We start from the raw sequence: 26,079 nt of genomic DNA on the forward strand, positions 1-26,079 counted from the left end.
AAAACAAAGGCAGTAGGTTATGAATAATTTTGTGTGCATAGCATACAACAATAGTAGAACTTCAATATAAGATAAGTGTTGCAGCCTTCATCATAACATAGTTTTCGTACCTGGAAAGACGTGTAATTGATGAAACTCTTACCGAACTTCATGAACTTCCAACTCTTCAAACAAGCTTCCCCACACTTGATGTTTGCTGCATAAAACTCAAGACGACCATTGATACGAGACTCAATAAAATGAAAACAAACTGGACAGACACTTACAAACCCCGGGTTGCTTCCCGTAAGCACTGAATTTCATGTCTACCACTCGACAGTGCCTCGAACTCAATTGTCTTCATAAGTCAGTGAAGTCACAATGAAACTCACCGATTCCTTGTCCATCTCGTGAATATCCTTCATTTCCAAGTATGGCTTCAATCTATAGCCATTTACCACTTGCCTCACATGTAAGGCCCCGTTACCGGTGCCTCACATTTGGGCGTTGGATTTACTCATCAACATAGTTCTATTCATCAGAGTTAATAAAAACATACGCGGAATATAAAAACTTTCAAAAAACATTACATTAATCCATAACTTGTCTTAAAATGAACATCTTATCTTTCAAAATATCATAACATTAACCATAAACGTCTCGAGTCTTCCGATGCCGGCCTCTTATTCAATGCCACGTATTTCCCTCAAGCGAGCTGTCTCATCCTACTCACCTGCGTGCATACTAAAAGTCAGCTACGCTGAGTGAGTTCTAGTTAATCATACAACATTCAATACATTCATAACTACGTACTTCCATACGTACATCATACTTTCATAATTCGTTCATAATATACATATTTACCTTCATACTTTATTCTAAATTCTACTTTACATTATTCTATTCTGCCTCGGACATTATTAGGGTCTGGTCCCTTTTTCTGCCTCGGATATTATTAGGGTCCGGTCCCTTTTCTGCCTTGAGTATTATTAGGGCTCAGTCCCTTTCTGCCTCGAGATTTATAAGGGCTCGGTCCCTTTTCAACCTCGGATATTTTTAGGGTTCGGTCCCTTTCTACCTTGAGTATTATTAGGGCTCAGTCCCTTTCTTCTGTACCTGGCTATCTCTTACATTCCTTCATAACATACATACGTGTCATTCGTACATTATACATAACATTATAACTTGACAGTACGTGCAATATCGGAAGATCATTCGCGTACCGACAAGCAATCATTCATACTTTATGTACGTATCATTCATATCTTCAAACTATCACCCGACGATACATGCAATATCCGAAAATCGTTCACGCACCGTCAAGCATTCATCCATACATAATCATATAAGGCATACACTTACCACTTAAGGTAAGTGTATTAACTAATCACATCGAGTATGCACACAGCCCCGAAAACATAACAAGGAATGCGGCTAGAAACTCACCTGAATGCGGTTGCGTTCACCGTTAATTGTAATCCCTTTCTTTAATTGAGCACGGCTAACTGTATAACAATTACGCGTATTAATTACTATCACTTTCCATATCGTATTTCTGGTTTAATTATAACTCTCCTGTATTTGCAAGCGGGCATAAATGTAAGCGAACATACATGTAAGCGAACTTAACTTAAGCGAACTTAACCTAAGCGAACTTAACCTAAGCGAACTTAACTTAAGCGAACTTAACATTAGGCGAACTTAACATTAAGCGAACTTAACATTAAGCGAACTTAACATTAAGAGAACCTAGTATTAAGCGAACTTATATACGGGCGAACTTATCTAGCGGAGTTATCAGCAGCATCGACGGGATTGCTTTTTAACCCACAAACATTTCTGTTTCAACATGCGAGCCTTTGATATGATGTTAATCAATCCCGTAAACATTTCCCATGGTCATTTTCGGATAAGACTCAACCCGAAAACGCATAAAGTTTAGACCTTTAAACTAAAAACGTTCAACACTAGATCTAAGGTTTATTTAAAACGAGTCGTGCCTAGCCATGGGTTTATTAAGTTCGTTTTTAACGTCAAGTTTGTTACGTTACGTATCATTTAGACCCGATCTATTATAGTTTCAAGTTTCATGGCTAACCGTCTATAAAAACGCGAACTTTAATATCGAAATCATACCTTTACGTTTTCTTGTAGGTCTCGGTTAGCTAGATTATGAACTTTGAATCTTGAATCACGTTCGCTTGGCTCGGATTTCACCTCTCTCTCTCTCTCGGCCGCGTATAAGGTGGTATGTGTGTGTTTGGAGTGTGTAGAGATTAAGATGGAAAGAAATTTGGATTTAGGGTTTTAGGGTGGTTTAAGGAGGATACTTATATCCCCCAAGGCCCATGGACCTAAAGCCCATTACCCTTTGATCCATCTTACTTAATCCCAATCCATGATCTTTTCTTTATTTAGTATTTATTAACTATTAACACACGATAACTAAACGCGACTTTCTTTATTTAATATTAGAATATTTTAGGATGTTACACACATGATCATCAAAATCCTCAATCTCGTACTGACCATGGTTTCCAACTCTAACCACCGAATACGGGCCCGTCCACTTACTTTTCAACTTACTCGGGAAGAGCTTCATCCCTGTGTTGTATAACCAAACCTTTTGTCCAACCTCAAAGTTCTTCAACCGGATATGTGCATCATGAACTTTCTTCATATTTGCCTTGTAAGCGGATGCACAATCGTACGCCTCGTCCGTTAACTCCTCAATCTCGCACAGAGCTAACTTCCTTGCCTTACCTGCATCATCATAATCCATGTTAACCTGTTTAGTAGCCCAATATGCCTTTGTGCAATTTCTACCAGTAAATGACAATCATTTCCATACACAAGTCTATAAGGAGTGGTTCCAATTGGCGTTTTATATGCGGTTAGGTAGGCCCATAGAGCATCGGTCAACTTGGTTGACCAATCCTTTCGGTCCGTCCGGACATTTTCTGTAAAATCTGTTTGATTTTCCTATTGGAAACCTCAACTTGTCCACTCGTTTGTGGATGGTAAGGAGTTGCAATCCTATGATCAACACCATATCGTTTAAGCAATTTTTCGAATTTAAAGTTTTTGAAATGAGATCCCCCATCACTTATGATGGTTCAGTGGACTCCAAATCTAGAAAATATGTTACTTTGCACAAAGTTGCAAACGACCGTGTGATCATTCGTCCTAGTGGCTATCGCCTCAGCCCATTTAGACACATAGTCAACGGCCACTAGGATGTATAAATTACCGTGTGAATTCAGGAATGGGCCCATGAAATCGACCCCCCAAACATAAAAAATGTCAACTACTAGGATCGGGTTCAAGGGCATCTCATCCCTTTTAGAAATGCTCCCGAGTTGTTGACACTTTAAACAGTGTGTTGCGAACTCGTGAGCATCCTTAAACAATGATGGCCAAAAGAAGCCACTCGTAAGGACTTTTCTAAAAGTTTTTTGGCCACTAAAGTGACCCCCACACGCAGATGAATGTGCGTGTTCCAACACCGATCTGACATCCTCCTCGGGTATGCATCGTCTGATCATCTGATCTACACCAATCTTGAACAGGTCCGGGTCATCCCAAATGTACTGTTTGGCTTGTGACATCAAATGTTTTTTCTTTCTCTTTGGCCAATGCTCCGGTAGGTCACCTGAAACTTTATATTAAACAATATGAGCAAACCAGGGATTTTGTGAGACTGCCAAAATGTGTTCATCCGAGAAAGACTTGTTAATGGGCCCATCCTTATCTCCATCTTCCACCATAATTCGGGACAAGTGATCTGCAACAACATTTTCACTTCCTTTCTTGTCCTGAATCTCTAGATAAAAATCTTGCAGTAGCAAAACCCATCTTATGAGCCGCAGTTTTGCATCCTTTTTATCCATGAGGTACCTAACTGCAGAGTGGTCAGAGTAAATGATTACTTTACTTCCCCAAATATAAGACCTGAATTTATCTAGAGTATACACTACTACTAGTAACTCCTTCTCGGTTGTTGTGTAATTCAATTGAGCATCCGAGAGGGTTTTACTCGCGTAGTATGTGGCAACGGGTTTCTTGTCAACCCGTTGACCCAAAACAGCCCCAACCGCATAGTCACTTGCATCACACATTATTTCAAAGGGTAAATTCCAATCAAGTGATTGCAAGATCGGGGCTTCAACTAATTTCAACTTCAAAATGTCAAAGGCTTTAGCACATTCATCATTAAAGTCAAGCGGGGCATACTTAAGCAATAAATTACATAAAAGTTTGGTAATGTCACTAAAACCCTTAATGAACCGTGTATAAAACCTGGCATGCCCCAAAAATGATCTAATGCCTTTAACATTTGTGGGATGAGGTAAGGTGGAAATAACTTGAACCTTAGCTCGGTCCACCTCTATCCCACGATTTGACACAACATAGCCCAAAACAATCCTCTCTTGGACCATAAAATGGCTCTTATCCCAACTAAGAACCAAGTTCGTTTCGACACATCTTTTCAATACTCTTTCGAGTTGATTCAAACATGCCTCGAAAGATGTGCCGAAAATCAAAAAATCATCCATAAAAATCTCTAAAGACTCCCCCACCATATCGGAAAAATACTCATCATGCACCTTTGAAAGGTGGTGGGGGCGTTACATAGCCCGAATGGCATTCGCCTAAACGCGAATGTGCCATACGGACACGTAAATGTAGTCTTCTCCTGATCCTCAAGATGAATAGCTATCTGGTTATACCCAGAATACCCGTCTAAAAAGCAATAAAAGTTTTTACCAGATAGATTTTCGACAATTTGATCAATAAAAGGAAGCGGAAAGTAATCTTTTGATGTTGCCGCATTCAGTTTCCGATAATCAATACAAATGCGCCACCCGGTTACCGGCAGGGTGACGACCTCGTTACCTGTGTCGTCCTTGACGACCTGAATGCTCGCTTTTTTCGGTACTGTCTGTGTCGGGCTTACCCACGTGCTGTCTGAGATGGAAAATATAATACCAGCATCCAACCACTTTAGCACTTCTTTCTTCACCATTTCCCGCATTTTCGGGTTCAACCTTTGCTGAGCGTCATGTGCGGGTTTGACATCCAGATCCGTTAAAATCTTGTGCATCACAAATGAGGGGGTCCGATTCCCTTCAGATCCGCTATTGTCCACCCAATTGCTTCCTTGTTCGCAACCAGCACCGCCATCAAAGCATTTTCCTATTCAATAGATAAATTAGAAGCTATAATAACATGCAAAGTCTCATTCTTACCAAGGAAACATATTTCAAATGCTTTGGGAGCTCCTTTAGCTCGACTTTTGTTGCTTCTTGCATAGATGGTTTCAACCCGGTATCAATCTTCTAGGGAAGTGCTTCCACTTAAACTGACCATGGTGGACGGCCTCCTCGCATAGCTGCAATCTCCAACTGTCTCCCCTCCTCTTCCAGTAACTTGTATGTTTCCACCTGTAACCTGTCAAACAAAAAACACGTCTCCGCTGTGCCATCCGTGCTGACGACAGAGTCATATAGCGGGATGCACTCGTAAATGACATCAGCCATGAAGCACTCGTCGTCGACCGGAGAATTACTTCCATGTGTGAAAACATTAATCCTCAACTTACGGTTACCGAATGCCATGTCAACAGTACCATTTCTGCAATTAATGTTGGCATTTGCGGTGGACAAAAATGGTCTACCGAGGATAACCGTGGGCTGTTTGGTCCTTTCACCCGAAACATAATCGAGGACCAAAAAGTCAACTGGAAAGTAAAAATCTTCCATCTTGACGATAACGTCAGTAAGTATCCCCCGAGGAAGTTTCGGTGTCTGGTCAGCTAGGACAACCGTGGTAGCGGCTGCCCGAAGCAGACCGAAGTCAGCTGATCGTATAAACTTCCCGGGAGAATACTAATGCTAGCTCCAAGATCTAGAAGTGCCCGAGTCATTTTAAAATCACCCACTTGAATGGGTATAATGGGCGTTCCCAGATCTTGTAGATTGGGTGGAAGAGCACCCGAAAGAATTGCACTCGCATTATCCTTAAAATCAATCTGTTTAGGAATCTTATGACTCATTTTCTGTGTGCACAACTCTTTCAAATACCTTGCATAGGCGGGGATTTTTTTATGGCATCTAAGAGGGGTATATTAATTTAAACTTGTTTAAACGTTTCCCACATTTCTTCCTGTTACGGGCCCCTTTTTGATGCCATCTTCGCCTTAGATGGCGCCAACAAAGCATCGGGATAGGGGACAGTTTTCACCTTCTCCTTGTCCTTAGGGTTGTTGGTGTCATCTCTTGGAACCGGTTTGTTAATATTAGTTTCACTTTTATTAGATTCAGTTAATTTAATCGGTTCCGGCTCTTCATCGCTAACGAGATTTTCATCAATCTCTTCCACCACCCCCCTCAACCAATGGTGGCGGAACCCCAACCTTGTTATCATACTTTTTACCACTTCTTGAAAATACTTACATGGTTAACGTGCTTTTTCGAACTCGAGCTGTAGTGGTTCGGGTTGACTGTGGTGTCACTCGGGAGTTGGCCCGCATTCTTCTGCAACTTTGCCATATCTGCTGCAAGTTGACCAATCTGCTTTGACATTGCATCTACTGACTTATCCCGTAACTCGAACTGTTTCTTCGTTTCAGCCTGATTATCAGTCACAATCTTCAGCAATGCATCCAGCTTTGAGTGCACCGACTCATCTGCATTTCCCGAGGACCCCCTCTGCTGGTCCTGATTACCCGATAAATTTCCACCCTTGGAATCCCCATAAGCATAATTAACCTCCTCGGGCTCATCCTCCTCTTCATAAAACTCCGGGCAATTTTCTGCCTTATGCCCGAGTTCACCACAATCTTCACAAATCGGGAATTTCACTCCAAATTTCCCGACTTCTTTCTTCTTACCCTTTCTGTACCCATCCAGTTCACGTTCTAACTCAGCAATTCTTTCAGACTCACTCGTGACTGACTTTACTGACCTGGAAGAAGTACATGTCTTCGTCTTTTAGCTGTTGTCTATGCTTTAGAATCTTCACACATGAACTCCAAAAAATCCCAATCATCCTCCTGAGGTTGGTTCAGTAGCTGACCATTACACGAGGCCTTCAGATGCTTTCGCTCCTCGTATGGCAACCTGTCTACAAGGCATTACACCAATTCCTATAATTCAATCTGGTGGTGTGGGCATTTTCTGATAATCTCCTTAAACCTGGTGAACGCTTCGTGAAATAATTCGCCCGATAACTGTGAAAAGTGGCGAATTTCCATTCGGGCCTCGCTCGTCTTTGACAGCATATAGTACTCGTTTAAGAACACCTGCTGCATTTCGGCTCAGTTCCCAATGCTGTGCAACGGTAGCGAGTTAACCAGTGTTTTGCTTTATCTTTTCGGGAAAACTAGAACAACAGCAACTGAACCTCATCCTGACATATGTACCTTCACCAATCGACCCACAAATAGCCGAAAAATCGGACAAATGAGAATACTGGTCCTCAGAAGCCATCCCGTGAAAATGCGGTACGATGTTAATGTATGGTGGCCGGAAATTAAAAGTTTGTTGTCCTGGCACTCGTACCTGTAGAACCAACAGGGATGCTCCATCTGAAATAGCCGGTCTGAACCGACTGTTAACACCCTGAACCGGGGCTACTTTTAGGGTTAAGAACTATTGATATCCAAGAATGTGCATGTATTAGATGCATGTTCTTGATCATTTGTGTATTCTTCCCCATCATTGCAAACATATTATAAGATGGGTTTCCATAATTGTTCTTAGAGCTTTCTACAACATCTTAACAAAAACGTGTTTCAAGACTAGCTCTTTCTTGAGCTTTAGTTGCTTGGCATGGATACCCTTAGTGAAATCATTTTGGTTACCAATGTTTTTCAAATGTTGTAGATCTAAACCCTTTATGGTTGTTTTTGTTTTCTCTTCGTCTGGCGATTCTTAAAGCATCTAATATACTAATATATATTACATTAATACACGAGTCTTGTTTGTGTGCGTATTGATTTTCATAAACAAAACATACGCTTAATCAAGAGTACATGGAGTAAATGTGATACTACGAGAGTTAGCTCACGTACATGCAATTTTTAGCTACAATTGATTGATTAAAGTGGGAGACATCTTAATCGAGCCATAGTAGATAAACGATGTCAATAACAATGATTACATACTTTTACTTTTTTTTTTCATTTAATTTTAGTAATACATCTTAATTTCATTTAATTTCATCTCAAATTAGAAGCATTTATTTAATGATCATTAATAAGACAATCAAGAAAATCTTTTAAATTAGGAAACGTTATAAATCCATTCAATTTTCTTTTGACATTTCAGACGACAAGAAGTAATAACATTAATATAATTAAAAAACGGTAAAAAAGAAAAAAAGAAGATAAATATTTCTTCCTCATCTCTCTCCTTCAAATTCTCTAGTCAATGATTTTCTTGACCGAATTCGTTCCCACAAATTCTCAATCGCCACCGCATAATACTCGCCGGTGACCAAGTAAGCATACCCACAAACCATTCTCTCATTTCTTTACACCCAATTTTAAAAATCAAGATTACATGTAAAAAAACCCTAGTTTTGATTAATTGATCAAATTAATTCGATAATTGTTATTCTCTACAGGTGAATTATGTAATTAAGTGTTGTTTAGATGTAAAAGCCCTAATCTTGGATACCCTTGTGTTTAATTGAAGCCCTAATTTTGTAATTAGGGCTTATGATGTGTAACACTTTCACTTGGTGCAAATTTTTATTTTTTAGTTTAAATTATTATGTTTTAGTGAATTAAGAATATACCCTTTATTGTTTTAGGGCTAAATGTTCATTCTTTTTGAGATTTTAAGTAGTTTACAACATGAAATTAACATGCTTGATTGTGCATACAAAATTTGAGATTTTGATCCATTAATTTAGAGTTTTACATTTCATGATGTGTTTTTAAATGCAGGTGAATAATTTTATTTATTTGTTGTTTGGAATACGAATACGTTCATAAGTCATAACATAAGTATGATCTCAGTTGTGTAATATTATAACATGGGTCCTGTTTTGGACCTTAAGGAAAGAAAGGGAACTACACAGGGAGCCTCAACTAGTAAACAGCATACAGGTTTTGTTTCAAAGGCAAAAGATAAAAACATGAAAAGTGACAGTAAGAATGTTTTGTTAAATGAGCACGAGGTTGACGTATCAAAGAATAAAAATGATGAGGAGGGTGCATCGGGCCAACCTCAATCTGGTGATGCTACAGCGTCTTCGAGCTCTTTTAGTAACGTGCTTTCTGATTTTGGAGATTGTGAGTTGGAAAGTGACAATGAAGTTATGTCGGATTTTCGTGGGGATTTGCTATCCGTGAGGTAATATCTCATTAATATCTTTATTTAAGTTAAGATATGAATAATCACGCTTTGCATGATTTTGCATAATATAGTTTCTGCTATACGAGATACATGGTGACTTCCAAAATTGGTTATAATTTTGGAGTACTAAAATACTTGTATGTGTAGGAAATTGTGGATTTGGTCCCTACTATTGAATTTTGGTTATGATTTGGTTCCTGTGACGTCTAAGTTATTAAGACATCTGCTAAGCGCAATCATGTGATTTGTTTGATTTCAGATCTCTGTCTTAAACTTGTTAAAGATTTTAGTTTTTTTATTTTTCTTTTTTTCTTTTTTTATTTCAGTTTTGTTATTTTATTTGATATCACCATTCAAATTTGATATAGATTTTGGGCAGTGGATGGTGTGAAATGATGAAAATGCGCGTCACGTGTAAGCTTGTAATAGGGCTTAAAGGCCGCCCTATTACCTTCGACGATAAGTCTAATTTCTGAATAGGAATTAAATCCATAATATCTCATACGCCACTAGGACGATTCTTGTGATTTACTCTTGCTCTTTTTAAACCTATATTCTTCCAACTCCACAATTTATCTTTCTAATGAAGTATCGGTCTATCTTTGTAGTTATCATGAAGAAATGGCCATGTATTGTTATAGTGGCAAACCGTCTCTTGCATAGAGATGGTGGGCTATCTTCAGCTCATATCTATAGAAGCGTTGGCTTCCGGGTCAAAACATTTTTTTCTGTTGGCCAGATTGGGTTTATTCTAGTAAATCGATCATTCATTTTTTAAAAGATGAATATTTTATAGTCATTGTGTCAAATATGATTACCAAAGTTATTTATTTTTAATAGTACTTAATTTTTGAATAAAGTGATTGTTGAGACCCAAAAACCTAAAGGATGGAATTAGGGTATCTTTGGACCACACCAAACGGGATGGAGCAGGAGACTTTTTAAGAGAATGACTTTGAGCGAGAATAAAGATGAAGACTGATTAGGAGTAAATGTTAAAAGTATTGAATGTTCGTTGGTTTTCATTGAATGAGCGTTTAAGTTACATAAATGCGATTATATATAGAAAACATAAATCTACTTTACAATTGACAGAATATCTTCTTGGTTACAAATTTACAATCCTCGTGCCTTTATCTCCAGGATAAACCTTTTACGGGATGTTGATTCAATTCGACGCATGGCGTTAAGATCATCAATTAATTAAATGCGCATGGGTTAGGGCATTTAATGCTTCCGCCGCAAATGAGAGATTATTGATTTAGACGTTGCGATGGGTAGTTGGCACATTAAGTGTATTAACTGATAGCTATCTGACTTTCTAGTTATCTCTTTGAACTGATTTGGTCCTTTCTTGGGCTCATTTATTATCTTCTGGTCTTATGGTTTGGGCTTTCCTTATTCTAGGGTTAGCTCTTCAGTGATATTTAGGCGGTCTCAATGCAGTTATGCATATAAATAATACACTATTTGACCTGTTGGTAACTAAACATTAGTAAATTTGTTGTTTTTTCACCAAGTTTTAGGTTTCTGTTACCTTTTTTTCTCATTCCTTCCAGGGGATGTTTACTCTATATAAACTAGGATGACATATTTTAAACAAAGGGTGTAAATGAATCGAGCTCAGCTTTTTTCAAGCTCTATTTCTAAATCTTGGCTTGTTAATAGTTTTTCAAGCTCGAGCTCGTTTACTATTTATTAATTAGTTTATATGCATTTTTTTTAATTTTTATATATAGTTAGTTTGATTGTAATATTTTTATATAACATAATATATATTTAGTTAATTTTATCATAATTTAATATATAATGATAATTAGTATATAAAAATATATGAATATAGTGTATTAAATATATCAATCAAGCAATCAAATCAAATCAATCAAATATAAGTAATACAGATAATAGGCTTGTTTAGGCCCACGAACCAGCTCTAGCTCGATAAGTGAAGCTCGGGCTTGTTTATTAAAGAAGCCATTTCTTAGAATCGGGCCCGAGCTTGTTTAAGCTCTGCTCGATTCGAGCTTTTAGCGAATCGAACTCGGTCAGCTCATGAACAAATAGCATGAGTATTTGTGAACTTGTTAATCTTGAACGATGATTTAGTTTCAAGATTTAAGACCATTTGAGACAAATATTTACAAATTAGTATGTAACATGCTGATTTTCTTTTTGGCTGCACAGTAGCTTAGAATTATCATGCCAAAAAATATTAATTGAGAAAACAAGCAACATGAGCGGAAAGCTATGTTTAACGAGAGCATGAAGCCACTAGCTATGAAGAGTTTTGTTTATTTTAGTCTATAAGGTGTTTCATTTGCAAATCAATTAATACCAACTGCATTTATAGAATGTAGTTTGTGCTATCCTTTTTAACACGGGATGATGCATTTTCAGGAAGAAGAGGGTGACATCTCATTGGAGGAAATTTGTACAACCGATAATGTGGCGTTGTAAATGGGCCGAATTGCAGTTTAAGAAATTTCAGTCTATCGCCCACATGTATGACAAAGAGATCGAGAAACATAATCAAACAAAACGGTTGAAATACAAAAATGTGGAAGTAGAAGGCGGCTGTGCAAAGTCAATGCCTTTTTTTCATGATTCTCAAAGAGAGAAACCTATGAAGAGAAAAATAAGGAAACGACATGATGAGTTGGACCCGGAAGTGTACATGACACAGCATAACTTATTCTCCTATTTTGGTATATACCCTTATTAATTATTCTTTCAGTTACTTTGTGTTAGAGGTAGGCTTGTAAATGAACTGAACAAAACACAAACAAATCGTACTCGTATTCGTTTGTTTAATTGTAATACTATAATGGAGCAAATGATCGAAGAATAATGGCCGTTTGTTGGGCCAAGAACAATTTGTTGGGCCAAAAAAGTTATTAAAAACTATACTAAGTTTTAATGGGTCAAAAATATTTAATGAGTATATTAATGAATGAACTTAAAACAAATGTAAACTAACGGATGCTAATGAATGAACGGGACAGTACGTTTTATGTTCGTTCGTTTAACTAAATAAACAAAAAAATTGTTAATGTTTGTTCAACATAAACGACTTCCCGTTGAACGGCTCACGAACTGCTTTGCTGAATGCTGAACATGCGGTTCGTTTATAGGCATATTGATGGGTAACTGGTTTAGGTTTAAATGGCTCATTTTTTGTTTATATAATTTTTTTATAAATAATTAACATGTTGCATGTACAGCTGCTTGCAGGTCCCCCGATAGTCCTATAATGGATGATGATCAAACTACTCCCGGTAACTAAGAATTCTTCTCGTTATTCCAAATATTATTGTAGTTTTTGTGCTATATTTACGGTTTTTGTGGGATATTTTGTTGGCAGGTCCATCTTCTCCAAAAAACACGGTTAATGAATTGAGAGTTCCAGATGAATTATTATCTCTAGAATTCAGAGATGATTATTCATTAGAGCAAATACTTTGGAAGATTGAAGTTTCACAGACTCAAGTTTCTGAAATGAAGAATAAACTCGACAAGTTAATGACTGAAAATTCTGAACGGATATTATCGAGTGAGGACATAATCTTGCACGAGTCTAATAATCCCGTTAAGGAACCGGAATACCCAATAAGCATGGAAGGACCATCTGTAGTTGCTTCCTTGTCATCTCAGCTAATTCAGTTGAACACAAGTGATGACCTGGTCAAATCCGATGATTTGGTCAAAGATGAAAATGCAGCTGTTGACCAGAGTCCAAGTCATCTTCAAGATGCAAATAAACCCATAGAACAGCCTCTTGAATCTTCAAGAAAACGAGTGAGTGTCTACTGTTTACATATTTTGCTCATTTACATTTTACTGTTTTGCCCCTGGGCGGTAAATAATTTAACTCGCTTTTTTTTTTATTATTTAAGGGTACGGATGGAATTCTGATATACAACCGAAGAGCAAAAAAGCCACAAACAGAGTCCGGGGCTGTAAAGATTCACCCTGTAGAGAATCTTCCAGCTCCCGGTTCTGAAGATTCTAGCCAAAATGACCAACCGTCTACAAAAATAAAGTCGGTTTCTAAGTTAACCAACCCGATGAACACAAGAAAGAGAGCGGCTAGGACCAGGCGCAAAAGTGGTTCAAGCCTATGGACCCGAAAGACCTCCGGTTAGGTTTTGGAATCTTCTTGTACATTCACTGCTTTTGTGAATAAAAAGTTGATATCATGGTTTTACAATTTGAAATGGCTTGATTAGTTATCTTTGTTGATTATGTGAATGCAAGAGGAATTTAAATTGTTTATGATGTTTTATGGTTTTAAACTCTTGGTTTTACAATTATGATGCTACACTTCCTAAGAACATCTTCTTGGAGAGCTTAGCGGATATCAAAGCCATAACAGTTGCAGACGGGACGAAGATGACGTCAGGGATGACTTTTATCATCTTTAACTGTGGTAAGGTTTCGCTTGCTCGTTTTGCAGCCATGGCTGCTGGTGGGGTCACTAATCCGGTCATCAGAGCCGAGTCGTCGAATTTGCTCATGCTTACGCTTGCTTTCATGAAGTCGACAAACAGTTTCTTCTTTTCTGACTCTTTAGCTTCTTCCCATTTCACAAAGATTTCCTGTATTACATATGAGCCCATTAGGTTACTGGTAGAACCAGCTAAGAGGTGCCAAATAGGTCTGTTGGACCCATAATTGGTCAAAATGGGTATATTTGGTTGAGTTGTCTCATTACGAGTTGCTTATTCTGTCAAAATGAGCTGAGCTCGAGCTTGTTCAACTTACAAGAGCTTGAGTTTGAGCTCAGCTTGTTTATTATTTATGTATTAGTTTTATGAATCTATAGTTACATTTTTATATAATATAATATAATATTATATATATTATTTAGTTATTTTTATCATTTTTTATATATAATTATTATTATTATTATTGTAAAAATAGATATTTAATATACTAAATAAAAAACTATAAATAAATAGGTTTGTTTAGGCTCGAGAGCCTACTTGAGCACAATAAATGAAGCTCGGGCTTGGGCTTTTTTAATTAAGAGGTTTGTTTTTAGACTCTAAGTTCAATTAAGTTTGGCTCGATTTGAGCTTTTACTTTTAACGAGCTGTTCTTTAGTAGCTCACGAGCAGTTGGGTCGGTTTAACATGAAACACCTATCGGCTATTATTTAACCAATTTTTTTAATTTTTTTATCTATTTGATCCAATTTATTTTAAGCTAGGTTTTTAATTTGCTTTATTTTTTTAGGTATTCGTTGATGCTCTTTATGCTATAGTTACTAATTCAGGTATTTAAAAACATGCTTATAATCATCAAAACAGATCGAAGAAAAGTTATAATTACGGGATTAGTTATAATTAGAAGGAAATGTAGAGAAGTGTGTAACCTGAACTTTATTTGGTGGTGGAACATCATAGTGTTTTCCAGGCAATGCAGCATTTATAGTGCTGCGTTCAAAGTTTATTTGAGTTGACGCCAACACGTGTAAAGACATGATTGGAGGAAATAGAATGTACAAAAATCTTACTTGAACATGTCTAGGATAGCAACATGAAACTCATCAAAACATTTGATCTCTTTCTCCATAAATTTACTGTATAATGTGCCCATCACCAGACTTAACATTTGGGTAGTTGGCAAACCTGCAAAAACATGAATAATATCTTATAACTTTCATGAATTCAAGAAAAATATATAAGGGAAAAAAAACAAGATTTACCTTTGCCCATGAAGCTCATAAGCAAACCCATTGTAAGATTGTGAAGAATATGTGAAATGAGAGCAAATGTTATATGGAAAAGATTTTGGAATAGCTTTGGTAGGTTTAGAAAGCTTAATGCAAGCAAGGTATCAAACCAACATGGACCATGCATGGTTGCTTTTGGCTTAGTCTAGGCATGAGTCAAAAGTAAATCAAGATCTTGGTTTCTTACATGTGGTTTGGAAAATGTAAGGAAAAAAAACTAACTTGTTTTGGTTTAAGTATGATCACCTGAACCGAATAAGGTTATTGATGCGATCCAAATACCGCAAAGGCTTGATTTAAAAGTGAGACCTGTAAGCCCGTCCGATTCCAAGATTTTGAAGATTAAAAGACGGATGGAATCTTCGGTTAACAATAATCTAGTTTCATTTATCTTGTTAGTTCGAATTTGAATTTTAATTGTTTCTTTAGTTTTATATATATCCTTCTATTTTCCTTTAAATATTGTTAAACGTTCTTTGATTTAATCACAAAATTATTTGGTGTTTTTTTCTTTGTATTCTTGGTGGATTTTAGGTTGTCTCGAGTAAACCGTATCAGTTGTTCATTTGGTTTTATATCGGGTTAATTAGATAAGTTAGCTTGTTATTCATATGTAGAAACTGCCCTCGGTCAAACCGAAAGTGTGACCAATGGAAACGAATCACCCAAAATTTAATTAGGGGTAATTGGTTGGGTCTCATGAACTTAGAGATATTTAATTTTAGATATTTTGGTAATTCTTTTTTTTAAGGTTATATTCAAATCCTGAAAGATGAACACACTCATCACGAGTTCATGATATGGATTGTGTTGGTCTATCTCACGGTGGTTACCAATGAATCATTATGAAGGTTCGATCCGTGCCCAATTGAAAGGTGTGTAACATGACCTATATATACAATGACCATATCTTCTATGCATACCAACCATTTCATGGCAAGAGAGGAGTGTTATGTACTATTTTCTCTAGGTAACATATGCTGATTGATTAGTTTACTTCAATTGGTTATTGCTATTCACAACCAAAATGAATACATATATTCTTGATTTTCCCTAAATATGTAGAATAATGAAAACCTCGTAAGGTGTAATGTATTATTGATCAACTATATATAGAAGAGTACAATGAGAGAAATACAAGGAACATATTCAAATACAATCTTCTAATTATGATAACACTATAATACTAAAACTCTAATAATATATTCTAGAATATTCTCTAATAAAATAGCACTTTACTAGATTACAATCGAATAGAAAATATTCAATGCTCAGTCAAATAAGCCCATATATATCACCCATTATCAAACTTTTTCTAGACAATTGTTTGCAATAAAACCATTTTAACCCCTTTTAGCAAGCGCCAAACCCATCTTTAACCTCTTGGAGTGTTACCGAAGAAACGAGCAAAGGGGCTCAATGTGGTGGGACAACAATCAAAGATAAACCAATGTATATATAGAAACCAAAATGATTATAAACTTGGTTAATTAAAGTCCCCCACTACACATTATTTATGAGTTTGTCAGTTAATACTCCACCGCCTAGGTGGCAGTGACGTGATGACACTTTTCATTAACTGACCATGCTCCACAACACAATCAGTAGTCGTACATTTTCAACAATAACCCCATTTCCTTCTCAACCTATCAAACTTTAATGGCAACATAAAAATGGTGATTGTGTAATCTTTCCACTAGATTAGATATCAGCAACCACATATACTCTTACTAATTGTTGACATAGTTTGTAACTTTGTATTTGCCGAAGAAACAAATTGTCATTGATCGGTCATTTTACTAAAATAAGAAACCACCTTTCACCAGCTGATATGATGACAAGACTTACGTTTTGTGACGTGTTCCATTGTTGTATAGATCACAAAAAACATGGGTCATGCATATTTGCCACCCCTAAGAAAAATCATGTATCTGAAAATCTATTTTTTATATACCAAATTACTAGACTGTCTTGCAAGAATCTAAAGATGATTTTTGGTTACTTCAGATATATGGTAACTCAATAATTCAATGGGAAAATTCTGTACATAGTCTTTTTTAAGAGAGAGTTTTTGAAAATAGTTCAAAAAGTTTTGGATTCTCAAAATAGTTCTCCCAAATCTATCTCCCACGTGAGTTTTGGTTGTCCTATCACACACTGACACGTGTCATTTCACAGATAAAGCTTTATAGAAATTTGACTTGACCAATAGTTTTCAAGTCAAAATGGTTTTCTGAAAAACCATAGGTTTGGAATGAAAGCTGTCCGTCACGTGAGGTTTCGAAAAAGATGATTTTCGCGTTTTTTTGAAATGCATCTCCTCGTACGCATTTCAAATGAATTTCGTCTATTTTTGCATAAAAATACGTGTTGTCAAAAAAGATAGATTTTGTTACAAAGTATTTTAATTCGATGGTTTTTTGATAAAACTTATCTGTTTTTGCATAAAAAGAATATATATTAGAAAAAGTAAATTTATCCGCCCACCGCCATCATCAACCACCACCGCCATCATCCACCACCATCACCACCACCGCCCACCGCCCACCACCACCACTACCACTGCCCACCGCCATCATCCACCACCACCACGCACCGCCATCATCCACCACCACCCACCACATTCTTAACACTTGCCATATTTTTAAAATTTTTATAAAAATCATCTAAGGAGATTAAATTCGTTGGAAAATTATCGTTTTTTTAAATTTTTTGGAAAATCATCTAACAAAACTAAGTTCACTGAAAAAGTATCGTTTTTTTCCATCTTTTTTGAAATTTCACGTAGTAGACGAAATTCATTTGGAATGCGTCCGAGGAGATGAATTTCAAAAAAAACGCGGATAACGATGACTTTGAAACCTCACGTGACGGACAAATTTCATTCCAAAACAATGGTTTTTCAGAAAACTATTTTGACTTAAAAACTATCGGCCAAGTCAAATTTCTATGAAACTTTATCTGTGAAATGACACGTGTCAGTGTGTGATAGGACAACCAAAACTCATGTCACGAATCCCAATCTCACGTAGGAAATGGATTTTGGAGGACTATTTTAGGAATCCAAAACTTTTTGAACTATTTTCAAAATCTTTCTCTATGTACAGAATTTTCCCTAATTCAATGGGCTTGTACCAACAAAGTGCATTATTGATGTGGAGTTCTAAATACGTAGATTCATGCCTTCATTGTATCACCACAAACTAGGGGTGTTCACGGTTTGGTTTAAAACTGTGAAACCGCCCAAACCGGTCATCGGTTTAGTTTCATGATCGGGTTTTTTTCTTAGCTTCCGGTCGGTCGGTTTCAAAATTTTCAAACCGTAGTAAACGGTTTGGTTTATGGTTTACACCAAAAACCGGCCGTATAAAACCGGACCGGACCGATGGATTCAGTTATTTGTTTTTAAAATAGATTTTACTAGTATTGTATATAACACTTAAATAAAATTGATTAAGACTAATTTATCTTTAAGTAAAATGGTTAAGTGACTATCCCATTTATATGAACCCAATAACCCTCCAAGGTTAATTGGTGAAATCCATTAAAATTTACTGAACTGAATGGGTTTTGAATATATTTGAAATTGGTTTGTGTTGGTTATGTTTTTTTTGAGGCTTAAGCATTTTATTTTCCTGTCAAACTGTTAAGTTACAAGAATTATTGTAAACTGTTTTTTCTGTTAGCTCATGTTCTTTTTTGGATAGGTACTTGGTTTACTTTTTTATATATAAGTCTAAACCGTGAAACCAAACCGAACCAAACCGTCAGTAACGGTTCGGTTTGGTTTGATTTTAGATTTTAACGGTTCGGTTTCGGTTTTTAATAATAAAAAACCGTACTAACGGTTTGGTTTGCGATTTAATCTAAAAACCGGTTAAACCGGACCGTGAACACCCCTACCACAAACCATGTAAAACTTTTGATTAATTAATAAGGAAATTGCTTTAAAGTACAATAACCAATGGACCTTCAATTCACATTTGATAATAATAAAATACCAAAGGAACATTATCCAAGTTTGAATACGACATGTGGTACACCGTACATGTCCGTGTGAAATGGTTATAATAATAAAAAAATGTTAGTCAATAGTCATCTTAAACATCCATAAAACATTTTATTAATTAAATCTTGACTATTGTCAAAACTTTTTTATATGACGGTAACTTTTTTGTATGTTAGATTAGGAGAGTTTCGTTGTTCCACTCTAACCAGACTATGTTGTCTTAATCGAGTTCATGTTGGTTTTAGAGTTTGGCTTAGACATTTCTCCAGAAAACCATACCGCCGGCTACCACTTGTCAGTCGTTGTATCACCACAAGAGCAAAACTCTCTAGCATAACACACGGTGGGACTAAAACCCATGTGAGCTCGGAATTCGAACTGGCAACCTTGCAAGGACTAGTTCAAATTGTTTTCTTGTCAATATCCACCCAAAATGCCACAAATAAGGATCGAACTTGAGTATCCATTGAAGAACCTAAGCCACCTACCACTAGCGTGCATACAAGTTTATACATTGTGTATAAGAGTTTTTTTTTTCTTTAATCGTTTTGTTACTTTGAACTCTATATTTTTCATATCTTTTAATTTATGTATTTTTCATCTTTTACAATCTTGTTAGAATTGTTTTTCATTTTCAACCCCTGCACACTTTTAATTTTTGTCCAATACTTTCATCTTTTATAAACTTTTCTTTAATATTTCGGTCCAAATTTTGTGAGTTAAAACGCTGCAATATGCGTGCATGATTCAACATATTTACGTCTATTTTCCCCGTTAACGTTTTGGTCATAATTAGTCGACTTAGTTATTCTTTTCTATGTTTTATTTATAGGTCTAATTTTTATTTGCTAACACACCAAAACTGGCCGGGTGGTAGAATGTTTTTAACTCAACTTTTTGTTTGCTTTGACAGTCCCATCATAAAGTGCGAATTCAACGTCCCATCAACAGATATGTTTGATAAAACGCTTTTACTTTACTTTTTCATTTTTTTTTTGGAACAACCAACTAAGTAACGCCGGGTACTCCGTACACAGCCCCCATTGGTTAAAGGTAGCCCGAGCCGGCCACTAGTCCAGACGGACGGAGCCCCTAACAGTCCACCTATTGAGGGATTCCCCGGATAAAACCTGACTCCTACGCTCGCCAAACGGCACGACAGCGAGGAGCCGGTAAAACCGGGTGAAATCAGGACTCGAACTCTGGCAAGCAAGAGTCATCCCTCATATCTCCCATATAAATTGGTGATAGTGAAGTTTGAATCTCCTATCTCTCACTTGTAAAGTAAGTGCTCTACCATTGAACCACATATTTTGCTTTTTCATGGTTTTACACTTTCCCTGCAACACGGGAGCCTAATAGTTAATACTAGTATAGGTATCTATAAAAAGATTGAATAAAGTACAAAAATCGTGTTGCATTAAAGTTTTATCACACTCAAATCACATAAGGCACAAAGGACAAATTAGTAATTACATAATGTTCTAAGAAGCCTCCGTAATTTGGATTATATTAACTGAAGAACCTACACGTGCGTTGTATCTATTTGACCTTTGACTTCTAACTTGTCAACTTTTCATAAATAATTACGTACACGCCCATGTATGTTTGGCCGTTGAAATCTGATCCGATGGCTGTAAAAATATTTATTTATTAAAAGTCTTAAAGGTCCCTTTTTAAATGACCGTCGTGCCCTCCTTCATACGAGATGCATTGAACGCAGTATAGACATTCAAGGGCATTAAAGTAATTACACTCGACATGTACTGTTTTTCTTTTTAATTCTTTTTGTAACGTGGAGTTGTTATGGCCGCCAGTCCAACATCATTCTTAGTACAAAACGACTTTTTAAAAGAAAAAAAACTACTTTTTAAAATAATGTGAGAACTCTCATTTAAAATTATTTGAATTTGTAAGTGTACGTTTGTTACGAGAGAATGAAATGAATTATTACTATTAATATTATTGTATAGTTTAATTATAATATGAAAATTAAATGAATCATTATTTTGTTTTGTTTGATGGCAAGGTAAAGACAAAAAAATAGAATACAAATGCGGTGTGGTGATGGTGGTTTTGGTGGTGGTGCAAGTGGTTGTGGCTAGTAGGGGATGGTGGGGGTGTCGGCGCAATGGTAGTGGCAACCGGGGGTGGTGGTGGTAGTGTCAATCGTGGTGGTGTATGACGGCTGGTGGGAGTGACGGTGTGGCGGGTGGCAGGCCCGACTCCGAGAAAGCAAAAATGATTTTGGGTCGAAGGCGGAATTTTTTTAGGCCTTAATTAAAAAGGAGCATTTTGTTGGTTTAAACAATTAATTTTTTATATAGGTTTACTAAGTTATAATTTAAGTTGTGTAAAAATTTTTTGTATAAAAATATGATTAAAAATGTCTCAAATGAGACTTGAACCCATAAACTTTTTGTTGAGTGTAATTAAGTTTAAACATTAAATATACATATTGTTTTGAATAAAAATAAATATAATTTAAAAAAAAAAAATTCGGGCCTAACACGGTGTCGGGCCTGTGGCTGTCGACCACCCCGCCACCCCTACGGGCCGGCTCTGGCGAGTGGTGGTGTTAGTTAGTGGCGGAGCCAGGACTTTTTTCTATGGGTTCGAAATTTTCAATGCTTGAATTTTTTTTCCGGTGTCAAGTTTTTGCGCCCGAATAGGTTGGGTCGGGTTGGGTTGATCATTCGGTTAGCTAAATAAAATGCAATATCACTGTCATAACAAAAATATATCGTTAACATTCAATAAAATACAATGTCATTAAATATAAAGGCATTGCATATTATAGTTTTTCCTTACGTGCGTGTTTTCATGTTTTGAAAAATATCTTCAATCGCGACTTTGAAAAACAACTCATTCTCAATACAACAAACACAAGCATCATTCATATAATTGTCACCCAAATGATTATGCAAATCCTACTTCACATGCTTGATTGAAGAAAAACACTTCTCAAACGATAGACCAACAATTATTGGTTGTTGGCGATGGTTGAAACCTTCAGGCGGACAGCTAAGAAAAAAGTTGATCGGTTGCTGAGTGGATGGTTGATGTTTTTATTTATTTATTAACTAAACTTTTTATAATCAATGGGTTCAGATATACTTTTTTAAAACGATAATGGGTTCGCTCGCCGAAAAAGAATGAGTTCGCTCATTAATTCAACACTATAGGTTACATGTAAAATCAAAAAATGATTGGGTCAGCCAAACCCGGTGATGTGAGTGTGGCTCCGCCACTGGTGTTAGTGATAGTGGGCGATGGTCGTGGAGAAAGGGGAATGGTATGAACAAAAAATAGGGGAGCATTTAAAAGATTTTAGGTGTTTAAAGGGTTCTAAAACATTGACACTATCTTTAATTTATGTTATAAAACATTGACAGATCCAAAATCCTTTTAACCATACCTTATTTTGGTTTTTGAATGGTTTTATTGGTTTGGGAATTTCTATATTATTAAGTCACACCCGAAATAAAATAAAAGTTCACTATCAATGTAAATCAATAAACACATACAATAATGATCACTATATATTGATGTAATGATATAGGAGTAACATTTGACATAAGCAATATCTTAATTCCACTAATGTTAAAAATCAAAAACAAACTAAAAAAATCTCACATATCTTTATATTGGATTTACCATGTTATCATCTAAAAATATATTGCGCTAGTTTTCGAGATATCGTAGGCAACTCGAACGCCAAATAAAAATACAGTGTTTTATAACTTTCTTTTGTGGCAATTTTGTTCACATAGTACATCCACCCATATTTAAAATTAAAGTTAGTTTTCGGTGTAACTTTTTGATAATAACCCGTGGAACATTAGTTGACGTTAAATCGCTAAATGTGATATTATTACATATTTACATAACATTGATATACAAAGCAAAACACATGTGTAGAAACACACTTCGATATCAAACGTACTTCTGACAAGGACTAGACATTGTATCTGTTAACCAATTCACATTGATTTATAACTTATAGCGTACAAAGATTGTGACATCTTCAAAACCATTTCGTGCAGTAATACCAGTTTTTCAAAATTGCAAACAAGAGTTGAATTTAGTCAAGTAGATTTGACTAAGTACTAAGTAATTTTTTTCTATTACTCGGTTTAGGGGTTAGTTTTTAGTCCATGTGATGTAATTGTATTGACTTGACTACAATGTACACACGATTAAACATTTTATTTAAGAAAACTCATTTTTATTTAAAATGATACTCCATTATTATTATTATTATTATTATTATTCATCGTAAGTTAAATTATCAGAAAAGAACGCATGATGGTACGATATACAAGGATAAATAATATTTGAATAAATGTTATAATAAAATAGTAAAAAGTTTTCGATTGGTTAAAAACTTTGACAAGTACATTTCGAAAAAAAAGACTTTTTGACAATTATTTCATCATGTCCATGCTTTTACGCAAACATGTGAAGGAAAACAATGGTCAGTCACCGACTCAGACGTATGTTTTCGATTATAACAGATCGCCCACAATTCCAGAAAAGAATTTTCAAACAGTACTTATTAAAAAATAGCAGAAAAAATATTGTGACATTTAACATTTCTATACGGTAACACTTGTCATTTTGGTTCAATGAAATAGAGTGATGGTTAAGACTTGGGATTTTTGAGATTTTAGATTCGGAACTTGACTTTATGGGGTTTTCCCACAGTGTTGAGTTTCTTCATTGGTGGTGTTCCATGGTGAGTCAGTATGGAGTGTCAAAATCATTATTATTGATGGTTGGCATCCCATCTCATAACTTTAATGTTAGCGGTACTTTCAAGCGTTGTTAAAAAAACAGTTTTCTATATACAATAACGTGTAGAAGTATATAGATAGATAGGTATTTTTGGTGTCTAGGTTAACATGTTAAATTGTTAATCTCACATGTCCTTGAAATTTATGGCTATATTTTCTGTTTATATGTACTAGTATATAATACTATAAGTCTATAACGGGCACACCAACATACTAATATATTCATGGTATTAAAGGCTCGTAGATCTTGTCTATTTTTCTTCTATAGCAAGATTCGTATGTCTATTCACGACCACCATATAACCAAAAAAATAACACAGATACAACACAAGAATAATCAAATTTTAGGTTGTCATATCTAACATGTTTAATTAATAAACATGTTGTTGTGCTTGGCATTACGACCTATTTAACTCAATTGGTTAAACATGGTGTGTTAGTGTTGACATATTTAACCCATTTAATTAACTAAACATGTTGACTTGTCAACCAGTGTTACATGATCCGTCAACTATCAAAACTCGTCAACGTGTTTATAACTTGTTTAAAATATTTACAGCTCGTTAACCATTTGCAACACAATAATTTGTTTCCCTCGTTTAGATAAATAACACAACGAGAGTTTAATTTATTTTGTATCTCAAAATTAGCAGTACGCACGTTAGATTTAGTTAAACTGTGTAAAAACGGAACCAAGTGCTATTCATTTTAATTCCGACTTTAAAGTTGGCCATATTAAAAACATCTCTGTCTATCACATTTTTGTTGGTGCTCTACAATACTTAGCTTTCAAAGGATCAAAAATCTCTTATATTGTTTAAGTTGTTAATTTTGTATATTCGTGATCCTCAAGAACTACGCATCAACAATCACAATCGCATTCTCCACTACATTCATAATACCTTCTAGTCTGATACAGATCATATGTGTTTCAATAGGGGTATTATTCGGTTGTGCTTTCGGGTTTGAGAATTTTTTTTCGAGTACTCATGCCCAACCCTAATCTCCCATGGGGTTATTCGGTTTCAGGTTATTTGAGTTTGTTTTATGAATACGGGTTATTCGGTTTTCGAGTATTTGACACAAAAAAACTATAAACTAAGCCCGAAAAAACGATCGATTGATTGAATAAGTAGTCATATCTAATTTATGGAATTAATGAATGTTCGAATAGTAATAAATAGATGGTGTTGGAATCGGAACGTAATTGGCGACTTAAAAAAGGAATTTGATACGTAGTGATATTCATTAAAATGGCTAAGGCATGAGATATAATAACTGAGTAGAATACTTAGTCAAAACGGATTATTCGGGTTTACCCGATACCATTAAAAAGTACTTGGTACTCGACTCGTATTAGTTCGGGTTGTACTCGAGTTCCACATGTACTTTCGAGTTTGGGTTAATAGTTATTCGGGTTGGGTTTCAAGTTGCGGTAAAAAATGACAGTCGTAGGCCTTAGGTTTCAATTATAATTATTATTTGCACCCTCCATGTAGGAAGATAATGAGTCAGGTCTGGGATGGGTCTAGGTATTCCCAGACCCATACCCGATTAAAAGACCTCATCCCAAAGCCGTTGGGTATTTATCGAGTAATTACCCATCGGGTTTTGCGCATGGCCACGGGTTTCGGGTATACCCGTTAGTTTATTTTTATAGATTGATTATAATGATAAAACCAAACCAAATACTATGCTTTATGTAGGTTAATTATACACGTATTACCAATTACCATGTCTTGATTATTTGCTTAGGGTAATATGCGTGTCCAAATTCAACACTGTGAACATTCAAAACATTTTTTTTTACATTTAAAACAAATGATATGTTTTTATTTTATTATATATAATTAAATAATATGTCGGGTATTTTAGGCATATAATCGGGCAATAGGTCCATATTATCATGTACGTGAGTCACATGGACGGGTATATTAGAAATCCCAGACCCGTCTCAAACCCGTTAAAAATTTCAAATCCAATTCCAAACCCTAATAGAACGGGTAATACTTGTCCCAATTATGTCATCAAAATCGAGTTTGACTGCCATCCCTACCTCCACTTCAATCTCGTCTCATAAAAATATTCATACGGCCGGGGAGTTTGTTCGGGTACAGATGAGTCTACTAGTAGTTACTAGAGAATTTGTCCAGAACATAGGAATATATAAAACAAACTATTTAATAATTTAAAGTT

The 26,079-nt window shown here is 35.8% G+C and overlaps 2 protein-coding genes across 2 annotated transcripts; one reads left to right on the forward strand and one right to left on the reverse strand.

Annotated features, from left to right (window-relative positions):
• Positions 1 to 8,354: 8,354 nt before the first annotated feature.
• On the forward strand, positions 8,355 to 13,776 carry LOC143632041 (uncharacterized). Its single transcript, XM_077100637.1, has 6 exons — positions 8,355 to 8,481; positions 8,933 to 9,341; positions 11,742 to 12,049; positions 12,566 to 12,619; positions 12,706 to 13,139; positions 13,238 to 13,776. Exons 2-6 carry the CDS (start codon positions 9,022 to 9,024, stop codon positions 13,484 to 13,486), a joined length of 1,365 nt encoding a protein of 454 aa, XP_076956752.1. The 5' UTR covers positions 8,355 to 8,481; positions 8,933 to 9,021; the 3' UTR covers positions 13,487 to 13,776.
• On the reverse strand, positions 13,648 to 15,390 carry LOC143632042 (uncharacterized). The gene is made up of 4 exons (XM_077100638.1): positions 15,052 to 15,390; positions 14,860 to 14,974; positions 14,719 to 14,779; positions 13,648 to 13,939 (listed from the first exon to the last, which is right to left on the reverse strand). Exons 1-4 carry the CDS (start codon positions 15,203 to 15,205, stop codon positions 13,652 to 13,654), a joined length of 618 nt encoding a protein of 205 aa, XP_076956753.1. The 5' UTR covers positions 15,206 to 15,390; the 3' UTR covers positions 13,648 to 13,651.
• Positions 15,391 to 26,079: the final 10,689 nt, after the last annotated feature.

Source organism: Bidens hawaiensis, unplaced genomic scaffold (genome assembly GCF_021521415.1).
Source record: "Bidens hawaiensis isolate Kalapana, Puna unplaced genomic scaffold, B.hawaiensis_p1.1 tig00006359_1, whole genome shotgun sequence".
NCBI classification, from domain to species: domain Eukaryota; kingdom Viridiplantae; phylum Streptophyta; class Magnoliopsida; order Asterales; family Asteraceae; genus Bidens; species Bidens hawaiensis.

What these genes read in the sequence shown, in the direction of transcription:
- LOC143632042 (XM_077100638.1), bottom strand. Translation starts at nt 15,205, where the DNA reads ATGCATGGTCCATGTTGGTTTGATACCTTGCTTGCATTAAGCTTTCTA. An exon ending in TATGAGCTTCATGGGCAAAG is followed by an intron (nt 14,975 to 15,051) that starts GTAAATCTTGTT and finishes ATGTTTTTGCAG; the next exon opens with GTTTGCCAACTACCCAAATG. An exon ending in GCTATCCTAGACATGTTCAA is followed by an intron (nt 14,780 to 14,859) that starts GTAAGATTTTTG and finishes CTTTGAACGCAG; the next exon opens with CACTATAAATGCTGCATTGC.
- LOC143632041 (XM_077100637.1), top strand. Translation starts at nt 9,022, where the DNA reads ATGGGTCCTGTTTTGGACCTTAAGGAAAGAAAGGGAACTACACAGGGA. An exon ending in TAACTTATTCTCCTATTTTG is followed by an intron (nt 12,050 to 12,565) that starts GTATATACCCTT and finishes TTGCATGTACAG; the next exon opens with CTGCTTGCAGGTCCCCCGAT. An exon ending in TTGAATCTTCAAGAAAACGA is followed by an intron (nt 13,140 to 13,237) that starts GTGAGTGTCTAC and finishes TTATTATTTAAG; the next exon opens with GGTACGGATGGAATTCTGAT.